The sequence below is a fragment of the Calonectris borealis genome, chromosome 4 (assembly GCF_964195595.1).
Source record: "Calonectris borealis chromosome 4, bCalBor7.hap1.2, whole genome shotgun sequence".
Lineage (NCBI taxonomy): Eukaryota > Metazoa > Chordata > Aves > Procellariiformes > Procellariidae > Calonectris > Calonectris borealis.
The window spans coordinates 57,687,333-57,699,317 of NC_134315.1; the positions used below are offsets into that span (position 1 = coordinate 57,687,333).

At 41.3% G+C, this 11,985-nt stretch overlaps 1 protein-coding gene across 1 annotated transcript in view; it reads left to right on the forward strand.

The window, feature by feature from the left end:
* The window catches only part of TET2 (tet methylcytosine dioxygenase 2), a 75,024-nt gene extending 68,382 nt beyond the window's left edge, over positions 1–6,642 (forward strand). Inside the window, exons 9-10 of the mRNA XM_075149672.1 lie at positions 248–608; positions 1,910–6,642. Of these exons, the coding sequence (XP_075005773.1) occupies positions 248–608; positions 1,910–3,318 (1,770 nt within the window). The 3' untranslated portion in view covers positions 3,319–6,642. The remainder of the gene's footprint in view (positions 1–247; positions 609–1,909) is intronic.
* Positions 6,643–11,985: the final 5,343 nt, after the last annotated feature.

Here is an 11,985-nt window from a genome sequence, read left to right on the forward strand (position 1 = left end):
ACAAGTACAAGAAATAGATATGTATGCCTTCTGTTTCCATTAACACTGTCGAACAGAGCAATGGAAGAAATGAAATTGCAGGCTTGTTGTGATAAGCATAAATTGCACAGAAACTTACAGTTTACAAATAGCTTGCCAGATGCCAACGTTGACAATGGCAGGGCAGGGTAAATGCACAGGCTAGTATTTCAGATCTCTTCATCTCAGACTGGTTTGAGAGAGTTACTCTAACACACCTTTCCGACAGGTTTGCACACTAACTAGAGAAGACAATCGTGAAATTGGCCAAACACCAGAAGACGAGCAGCTCCATGTCCTCCCGTTATACAAAGTCTCTGATGTGGATGAGTTCGGAAGCACTGAAGGCCAGGAGGAGAAGAAGAGGAATGGCAGTATCCAGGTCCTTACTTCCTTTCGCCGAAAAGTAAGGATGTTAGCAGAGCCCGTTAAGACGTGTCGGCAAAGGAAGCTAGAAGCAAAGAAAGCAGCTGCAGAAAAGCTTTCCTCCTTGGAGAATGGGTCTAGCAAAGCTGAAAGAGATAAGTCTGCTACAGCACGCAACAAGCAAGGCAACTCTGAGGCAGCAGGTCATGCAAAGCAGCTAGCAGGTAAACATGTGAATCTGATCGGGATCTTTATCAACAGTGGTAAGCTTCCTAGAAATCACGGCCATGTATAATGAGTCTCAAGAAAACCATTATTCTCAGCCCAAGAACATTTTAAAGTAAAAAGGAAAGAGAATTCTTGAAAGTAAATATCAATATTGTATATTTATAAATACTAGAGTGCCAAATTGTGGTCAACTCTGGAGAAGACAAAAAAAAAACAGTTTTATGAGAAATCCTTTATTGTTGGATAGTTAACACCTGTAGAAATCTGATGCTTTTGCAAACTCTGCTTGCCATCCAGTGTACTGTAAAGTACCTTTAAAAGACTAGTAGTGCTAGAAGCCATGAAGAGAAGTGTGTGATGGTGCTGCCAAAGAAAGAATGACCTACACATCACTCACTGTCTGTCAGTGTTACAGAGAACCTCCTAATTTGAGGGGATTCAAGCCTAACCTCTTTACCACTATTTATACTCTCTGCTTCAAGACCAAAAGCAGAGCAGGTTTTTCCATAGTGGAGTAAGAGTTTAAAAATCCACTTAACAATCCTTGGCCGTTTTCATCAGTAGATTTGAGAGTCCTGAGCAAAGGAGTTCCTCATGACTATTTTATTGTTACAGCAACTCTCTCAGAGAGGAAAAAAGCGATACATCCAAGGCCACCCAGAAGGTCACTGAAATACCTATGAATAGAAGTCAGCTGTCCTATGACCCAGGGAGGGTTGTAACCATTAAACGATGCCATTTCACTTTAATGAATGAAGTTTTTGCTCTTATGTCTTCAGTTAATCTCACTTGTTACTGAACTGTTCTATCAGTGAATGTCACCGTTGTTTTTTTACATAAAGCTAGGGACATTTTTTTGAGACAGTTCTATTAATATAGATGAGAAGAATTATTAATTCTTGGGGAAAAGAAGGTCACCTTGTGCACGGCTGTTTGGGAGCACTTTGATGCTCCATTTCATGGGCTACTTAAACGATGATTCAACTCTTTGGATTTTGTGCACGTGACTCTGAACAGATTGCACTGTCCTCTTTTTCCCCATTGCCAGTAGCATCTGATCTCACTGGACACGTGCCAAAAAGGATGAGTGGCCTTAGTATTTAGTCAGTTTCTTAAAGGATGGTATTTGAGATATGAGAAGGGGAACCTCTGTTAACGTATCATATGATACACTTTTCTTAGAAATTTCATAGATATGTATCATGAAAAGTCTATAAAGTATGTAGATTGTTGTTTTTTTTTTTTTTAAAAAAAAAGCTTGTTTGTTGTGTGGTTTTTTTTCTTTTCACATCTACAGATCTTTTACGTCTTTCAGGACCAGCCACACAACAACAGCAGCAGCAACATCCACAGCGCACTCTCCCTAACAACCCTCAGTCAAATCCTATTAACTCTTACTCGGGTTCAGGTTCTGCAAATCTCTATGTAAGGTTGCCCAATCCAGCCAATGCTTATCCAAGCTCTTCATACACGTCAGATCCCTATGGAGGGTCCAGTCCCATGAACCTCTACACAACCTCATCACAGCCTGCGGGGTCTTATTTGAATTCTTCCAGTCCCATGAACCCTTATTCAGGATCATTAAGTCAAAATAACCAATATCCACCCTACCAATGCAATGGAAACATACCTATGGACAACTGCCCCTCTTACTTGGGCTCCTACCCTTCCCAGCATCAGCACATGGACTTGTATAGTTGCCAGAGCCAAGACCATATGTCTAAACTAAGTCTACCACCCATTCAAACATTATACCAGCATAGGTTTGGGAATAACCAGAGGTTTGGTCCCAAGTACTTGAATTATGGAAACCAAAATATGCAGGTAGACTCCTTCAGTAATTGCACCATTAGACCAAACGTACACCACGTAGGGTCTTTTTCCTCTTACTCCACCCATGAGGCTGACGGCCATTTTATGGAGGTTGCCTCAAGGTTAAAATCTACTCTGAGTAATCCAAGCATGGATTATGCCTCCATGAGTAAAACCGGTGAACATCATCACGTGCAACCCCCTCCACATTTAGCACACGACTACCATTCTGCTCCAAGTATGTTTAGTGGTCCTCCTAATTCACTGCATCTCCAAAATAAGGATAGTGAAATGATTTCACATGCAGTTAATGGTTTGTCGAACATGCTTCCAGGTCAAAACCATGATAGGACTACTCCCCAGGGTGGTTTAGATAGAACTGATGTGCTGAATCCAGAAAAAGCAGAGGATCCCGATGAAGTCTGGTCAGATAGTGAGCAGAGCTTTCTGGATCCAGAAATTGGAGGAGTGGCAGTTGCTCCGTCTCATGGGTCAATTCTCATAGAGTGTGCAAAACGTGAGCTCCACGCAACGACTCCCTTAAAAAATCCCAACAGGAACCATCCCACCAGAATATCCCTTGTCTTTTACCAGCACAAGAGTATGAATGAGCCAAAACATGGTCTGGCTCTGTGGGAGGCAAAGATGGCTGAGAAGGCAAGAGAGAAAGAGGAGGAATGTGAAAAGTACGGTCCAGACTACGTGCCTCAGAAGTCTTACGGCAAAAAAGCAAAGCGGGAGCCTGCTGAGCCACATGAACCCTCAGAGCCAACGTACGTGCGCTTCATCAAGTCTCTTGCACAAAGGACACTGTCGGTCACCACAGACTCCACAGTAACTACATCTCCATATGCCTTTACACGGGTTACAGGGCCTTACAACCGATATATCTAACTTCACACCTTTGTTGGTTACCTCATTGAAAAAACACCTTGTCAGTAGGGTAGTTCTTCTTTAGGTTTTGGGGAAGGCAAGGGTGGCGAAGAAAACAGTGTTTTTACGAAACTCATCAGTGGAAAAAGCCTCAGCACACCAGCAAAAAGAGGTAATCTCACTAGCGCACTTATTTTCCACTGATTTTTAAGTGGACACAGATGGCACGTAGGAAACAAGACCAAAGCATCCTATGCAAAAACAAAAACAAAACAAAAAAGTGTTTCACAATTTACATTTGAAAACACTGGCTCTATTACTGAAAGAGATAATCTGCAAATGGATTTTTTTTTCTTACAGTTTTGCACATCTGTGGCCACTTTTAATGTCATCAAGTTTGCATAGTCATGGAACCGGAGCAAAAAAAACCCTAAAAAAATAATACTGTAGTATTACAACTGCAGGAATCTTAAAATAACATCTGGTGCTGAATCTATGATGTACTGAAATACTGGAATTATGGCTTTTTAACATGCAGTTTTTACTGTATTCTTATTAGTCTCTTGATTTTATTTAACAAAGTAGATAAGTATAAAGCATAATGAATAGACAGCAAAACACTGAATTTGTTTGGATATTCTAAAACCATGGTGCTATCTAAAAGAATGGTGTCTTTCTTTTAACAGTCAAAAATGCCTTTTTACAAAATGTCAATGATGTAGTCAAATGTTCTTCAACAACAGGGAGGACCTTTTCATTCATGTATGTATTGAATTTACCTGGTGTTAAAATAAGCTTACTTTTTAACATATGGAAATTACAAAGACCTCTGGATTTTGCTCATCCAGTCAAGTCCTAGAAAAGGACAATAAAATATATAGAGAGATATTTTTTTTTAAATAGTGTTTCAAAAGCACTTTGTCTACCTAAGCTTGGCAACTTGAACAATGCTAAGGTACTAAGACATTAAAAAAAAAAAAAAAGAGTTTACTTTGATTTTAAAATGCAAAGATAATTTTTTTAAACTAAAAAAGCTTTTAAATACTTTTGTTTTAGCTGTGCATCTGCTAGTGAGCTACATATCCATTTTTAATACAGTCGGTTATGGTAAAAATGGGGCTTACTGGATATAAGGGAATACTTTAGTACACAAAACACATGTTTTTCTGGTGCTCATCTCACACAGCTATACTGTAAACTGTTTTCTACAATTATTATGACAAGTTCATTGCTCAAATATGTACAGTTTTAAGGAAAGAATTTTATATTAACCACAGGTAATAATTAGCAGCATGCGACAGACTACAACTAGTTAGCTTGGGCTTCTGCTGTTTTTAAAGATCTGTATGCTCTTCAAATATTGAATGGCAGATTGCTTTTGTGTTGATAATTATGTACATTGTGGTGTAAGTCATTTCTCGGTGCAAGCGTCCTCTTTTCCAGGAAGATTGAGCAGACCGATGCCTACACAAGATGAATGAAACAGGGTTAGTTCTGTGTGATTCCGTTGATTAAATAGAAAAAAAAAATAGGCAGCTGGCTTGCTGTGGTGGTTTTAAATCATTAATTTCTATTAAAAAAAAAGCAGGAGAGTTGTATAGTAAATTAAATTGTAAACAAAACTTTTTTTAACGCAATGCTTTAGTATTTTAGTACTGTAAAAATATTAAATCTATATATATTTGGGTTATGAGCTGAATTCACACCATGGTGCTACTCAGCCTGCTACAAATATATCATAATGTGAGCTAAAAAAACATTAAAAGGTTTGAGTGATGTTCCTACTTGTCATATACCTCAACACTAGTTTGGCAATAGGATATTGAACTGAGTGTGAAAGTTTATATATTGTATACCATCTTTTTCCCCCAATAGCCTTTGAAAAAAAAAACAAATAAAAAAAAAAACAAAACAAAAAAAACTCTCTCAATACTTGACATTTTAGCAAGTATAACTTGAACTTCAACTTTTTTTTTTTTTTTTGTTCTAAAAATTCAGGGATATTTCAGCTCATGTTCTCCTATGCCAACGTGTCACCTGTGTGTATGTAAAGCTGTTGTAGGTTAAATATATTATTCTTGGGTTTTTTGTTTTGTTTTGGTTTTTTTTTCAGGGATTTAATGCTTTTCTTTTGAATCCCTTCTCTAATTTTTCTTGTACATGTATTGATGTAACTAAAACTAATTTTGTAAATTCGTTAGCTCTTTTTATTGTAATGAAAGTGTTTAAGAGATTTAGAATGTTTTGCCTGTTTCAAACAAATAAACAAAAAGAAAGTAGAATGCACTGAGCTGATTAAAGGGAAAAATGTAAGGCAGGGGTTTGGCAAGTGACTGTTTGCTAGAGTTGTTCAAGTCACTCTCTAAACAAGGCTTCTTGGATACTGTAATGAATAAAATAAAATATAAAAAGGTACAGTCTGTACAAGGGCTTCCCTAAACATGCAAACCTCCATGTCCCAGATATATCTTGTGCAATATACTGTAAGATTAAGTTTGGTCGAAAGAAATTTTATCTAACAGAATCACAACCTAACTCGAGTAAATAAAGGAGGCCTTTGGGTTTAATGGTCAAATATTTATTATGGCAATTTTTTTTTTTAATTCTCAGTCTGTGACTTCACCCACTGCATTGAAACAAAAGTTTCGCCTTTTTTAAAAAAAAAAATTAATGATGGTTATATGTCAGATTAATTAAATCATTATAAATCTTCATCTTTCGGTGATTTTTTTTTTTTTTAAGTCCTATATTATTCATGTAATCCATAGTAGATGTTTGGTTAATATGCTGTGCACTGTCATTTGCCAAACTGCTGGCAGCAGGAGCAGGAAGCTTAGTTGGTGAATCAGTTTTGTATTGTAAATACCCGAGCTGTAATTTTTGGTGTACAGAACCCTGCCTCAGTTGGAACGAATGACAAAGCAGACATAAAATTGCTTGTATAGGATTATCAGGTTGACTATAGCCATACTTGAAGATGCTTCTGAGTGGTGTCAACTTTACTTGAATGAATTTTTCATCTTGATTGACGCACAGTGGTATAAAGTTCACTTCTAAAGCTAGTAGTTAACTTGTGTAGGAAACTTTAGCAGTTTGACACTAAGGTAATGAACTTCTGTGTGCATTTTCTATGCTTATGTTCTACTTTTTTTTTTTTTTTTTTACTTTAGTTTCATTCATTTTCATGAAATGTTTGGTATGTCTATAAAAAGAATCCAAGGATGGTTATAAATACTGTAAGTATTGTAATGTAATGCAGGTTATTTGAAAGCTGTTTATTATTATATCATTCCTGATAACGCTGAGATGTGGTGTTTTTAATAAAATTTATATTTATTTAATGCACTCTAAGTCTGTCTTGCAGAAACTTGTCTTTCCCTGTCACTTTTATCAGCTGACAACAAAGTCACCGCAGTGAAACGTGACCCCTAGTACCAGCCACAGGTCAAGAGCCCCAGGGGAACTGGACAACAGTTACAGGGCTGGGGAAACTGCTAGCCTGGGGAACTTAAATCTAAAACTATGTTATGAGAAACGGAGGAAGTTGCATACTTCAGCAGCTTAGAAATTGAATGCATCGACTGACATACTAAGACAACCCAAACTTTTCAATGAAGCAGGCCCACACGCCCACACGGGTTCAGCCCCCCTCCATCCTCCCCGACTCAAGCATCGTGCTCAAACAAAACGCATCACTAGGGACTTCAGAACAGGAGACCTAGGTATCACATTTATTCCTAGTTCTGCTTTACTCTTGCCTCTAACGGATTGGGACGCTAGCTACCTAGCCCAGGCTACTGCTCGATAAAATCTGTGTTTACAGTGAAGGAGGGAGGCATTTTTATGAGCAGGAAGAGGGTGTAGAGCATCACTGCCCGTTTCCTGCTGGTGTTTGTGGACACAGATGAATATGGCATATTCACTGCTGGAATTTCCTCACTGCTCAAGTAACAGCCACAAATGCACACCTGGCAGAGGCAGGATGCGGGGGAGACTCTAGGGGTTCATTGGTTTGTTTGGGGTATTTATCTCTACCTGTTTATGCATTTTTCAGTTGATTTCCAATTGCTCCCAAATGGTCGGATGCTCCAACAGATAGTATTATTGCGCCAGGGGATGTTTAGATTGGATATTAGGGAAAATTTCTTCACCGAAAGAGTTGTCAAGCACTGGAACAGGCTGCCCAGGGATGTGGTTGAGTCACCACCCCTGGAGGTGTTTAGAAGATGGGTAGATGTGGCGCTTAGCGATGTAGTTTAATGGTGGACCTGGGAGCGTTAGGTTAACGGTTGGGCTTGATGACCTTAAGAGTCTTTTCCAACTTAAATGATTCTATGATTAAGAAAAAACAAAATTATAAAAGCCTAAAACCTCATGTATGATCTAAATCACACGTAATCTAGGGAAAAGTAGAAGCAATAAGAAAGCGTGTCTGAACGATACCAGGACATACATTCTTGCAGGCACCAGACAAAAGCTTGTTTTCATGGCCCCTTCTTTTAACTTCAAGGGATATCAGGACTGAATCCTGACATACTCTCTTCTGTGGGAGGAGACAGAAATTGCTCTCTCCATGGTTGCAAAATGTTTCTGCGACAATTGGTACTTGAAAGCTTTTCAAGCTTTCTTTTTTAAGACCCCAAGTTTGTTGTCAGCCCTGGTTACCCCATCCATCAATGCCACGCGCCTTGGGAAAGCCCCCCTACTCTGTACATTCATATAGCTAAGTGTCTTCGGGAAGCAGTGGTTTAAAACTCAAAAAATCTGTAACGTCCACCCCTGGCTCTCAGCATATTCCCGGATGGGAATGTCTTGAGGCAGGCTAGCACACTGCAGCCGCTAAGTGTTGCTCTTTTCTGTGCGCAGGTGCACTTTAATGCATTAGACAGCTGGAACCGACAGATGCACTCGCTTTAACAAAGGTCTGTCACCCCTTTAGCCTTCTACCAAAAAAGATCCTGCCATTAATGAACACTCCCACCAGCCACCTTTTAACATAAGCAGCTCTCTCTTCAGTGCACTTGGACAGATCTCGCGTCAGAGGCACAGCTAACGCGCTCCCAGCCAAGGCCACTGGGGAGACAAACTGTACCTGCCGACCGCGCTTCTCCCAGCAACACAGGCTCTCCCCCAGACAAGGGCAGGTTGCTCGTGTGCCTCAAGTGGCTGTGACCAAGGCACCACTTACCATCACTACCCAAACCACAGGCTGCTAGCCCTGATAAATTAGTTACAACTGGGGGTGCCCAGCTCAGCACCCAGCTCCCAGAGGTAGCTTCTGCCTTGCCTTTCCTCTTCTCCTACCCATCTGTTCTGTCATTTTGTGCCTTTTGACGTCTCACAGAGAGGACAATACAGCTTTTTTATGGGGATGACTGAAAAGCCTGTGATGATCTGAAAAAACCCCAGGCAAAATTTAAGAGCAACAGGTGGTTATGCTCAAAGATACAGAAAAACATCCAGCAGGGAGGAATGGGGAAAAGGAAAAAACACTTAAACAAAAGGATTTCTTCTGGGGAAGTAAAGCACCTTACAGAAGGCGGCAGGGATTAAGAAGTGGTAGGTAATCGTGGTTTCTCCGTATGCACAGTTTCACCACTACTTTCGAATACGAATTAGGAGAAATTTAAAAAACCTCAAATCTTTTTCCTCAAGTAAAACTCAAAGCAGGGGAACAAGACCTTGGATGTAAATGTGAACCCTGTGGTTTACACCTAGCTGCAAAACAGAGCTTACAGAAATGCACGTTCTCTTGCCCATAGGCTGCTCAGAAGAGCACGGCACCGTGCCCGCCAGCAGAGCTGCAAGGCAGGGCTCTGCGTTACTTCTACACTTGTGTGACAAGCGTCACGCGGAACTCACTGACGCTTGCTGCTGATAGTCCAGCAGCACTAGATGAGAACTGGTAGATACCATAATCTCAGCAGTAAATTAATACTCTGCTATTTAACTGACAGAGTAACATTTTTTTTTTTCTGAAAAACATGCATCTGTCAAGTTTCTGTTACGCTCAACTATGTTTACCTAATGCAGACACAACTAATAATTTTGAGGCACTCAGTAAATATCCATTTTGTCTCAGAGGACTGACAATTTTATCCCCGCCACCCCATAAGCTATAATGACAGCTCTCCCTCACATCAATGTTTTTCAACTAAGTTTATATATTAAGTGGATCCCTTTACTTACTTACCCATCTGTAAATGGTTCCCTAAGTTATTTTAATTAGGGCAAATATTGTACTAGGAGAGATTCTTGCAGAACTTGCAAATAAGTCAGTCAGCTCCATGTTTTACTTGCCTCATCTCTAACCAGCAAAGGGAGTAACTGATGTACATGAAGCTAGCACAGAAAGTGTTGCTGATTTAAAGAAAAAAAAATCCTTCTGTTTAGAGGGAAGAAAAATCTTGCACTGGGGTAAGAAAGTGAGAAAGGAGGAGGAAAAGGTCTGTAAAAGATCTACTGCTATCCCTTCTACTCTCTCTGATCAACAGAGAAAACTGGGGCTTGAAGCTGTGTACTTGACTTGCACGTTGCAACACGAGGCACTCGAGCCCCAGCCAAGCACCACGCTCACTGTAGCCACCCTGCAGCAGAGCGGGGTGCCGGTGGCCCCTGTCCACCCAGGGGAACACAAGGGAGGGGTCCTCAGATGCCAGGCCATGGGGAAAGAAATTACATACTTCCTACAACATAGTATAAAAACATACCCAAGGCCTTTCAGTTTAGAAATCTCCTTATTCTTGGCTTCAAAGGGTCGCCTTCCTTCCAGGTTTGGAGCCCGCACCTGTTTCTTTCAGACATAGGAACAAGGCACCACGCTTTCTCCCCCAGACCATTTTGCCATTAGTTCAGTGGTTTGAGTAGTCACAACCTTGACATTCAGGTCCTCCTTGCCTGAACAGCTTCAGAGCACCATCTTACAGGCTGTAAAAGGCTTAAGATAGTCTGGGGTACACACAGGCACATCACATCACCCTCCTCCTTCCCACATCACATAAAAAAAATACTTCAAATGATTATATGAAAGAGTGGGGGGAGGGAGAGCCTGCTGTTCCACTTCCTTTTAAGATGGGGTTTAATCCTCAGTGAAAAACAGTGCCACTCTTGATTCATAATCCCAGCAGAAACACAGCAGTCGCTGTGTTGAGGCCACGAGCGGGTTTGCAGGTTTTTTTCTTTTACAATCCAGTCAAGCTAATCAAGGTTAACTTGTTTCTCCCACTCAGGATTTGCTTCAACTAGTATATTAAATATTTTGTCTTTATAGTACTTTACACAGGGAAAACCATCCCAGGGTAAGCACATTTCCTTCTAATGTAATGGCAACGCAGCTGTACACTCCTAAATCACGGCAGAAAAGCCAGCCCGGTGCCTGGCAGGAACAGCCTGGGATCGTGGTTCAGCTTCCTTTTAGCTTCCACTGCATTAGCAATTGGAACCTCATTGGATTTTCAGGCGTAATCATCTTCCTCTTATTTTTCTGCTCCTGTTGTGATTATTTGTAAAAGTGACAGCACCATTATCTTCTTGTATGTAAGCCTTCATACAGACCACTTTGGTAAAGAGATTTAACTGGAGGGGATGGCTTAAAGTGCAGTCTGCTCTGAAAAGGGATGGGGAAAGTGGCATCCTGGGGCTCCCAGTCCGCATTTCAATTATGGTTGCAGCTAACGTGCCTGATTTGGAAGGGGATGGCATTTTCCCCCCATCCATCCCTCCCCAAACAGATGCAACAGATCTCCTCTGACTAGCCCTTCTCCCCACCTGTGTAGTCCTGGCTCTGTTGACATTTGTACAGGCATAAAGCTGGTCAGATGGCAGGAATCCAGTTCTAATTAATGGGAGCAAATGGTTTGCTGTAAACAGAGGAAGGGTTGGCGTGGGGGGAGGTGACAGATGTCAAGCAAGGGGAAAACATCTATTAGCTGTTCCCTCCTCCTCCACCACCCCCAGCACATTTGTTTTGCCTGACAGCCCTTCAGTTCAGGCCCTGGTTTAAAACATCCAGACTCCGCATGTTGGACCTGCATTTGAACCTTTGCAGCATCCGCACAGCCTTCCTAAGGCAGAAGAACAGGATACTGGAAGGGACCGTATAAGGCAGAATTTTAAAACCTCAGGCTTGCCTGCTCTTCAAGAATTTATACAGTCTTATAATCAGTAACCCTGGCAAATCTCCCCTCTGTTTGTCTCTCTGCAGTTAACACTCCCCGTACCAGAAGCAAGCATGCATTTTGTCAGAGGGCTGCAGTTTGCAGGCATGTATTCTCCCAGCTCTGACGATGAAAACGACTGCTCATTTGCACCAAAGCACTCCAATGTCTCCAGCACAGGATGCAAACAAGAGCAGCCTACTTCCACCTTGACCCAGGCTTAGCTGAGCTGCAGAAAGTCCTCAGCTGAGGGGCTCCAGGGAAGAGGGGGACCAAGGCCATGGCACAACACACACACACCTCGCAGAGGACACCCTGGGCTCCTCCTGGCCAAAACGCCAGGCAACAAATACTAGCTGACCTAACGGTAGGATGAGGAAACTCATCTGTATCAAGACAATGACAGTGTGAGGAGGTGCCGGGCGATACCAGCCAAACCGAAGCAGTACAAGGAGGAAAAGGAGGTCTGACAGTTCCCGTGGCACTCAAATTGCCAGATGCAAATCCCAGACACATAAGGTGACAAGACAAA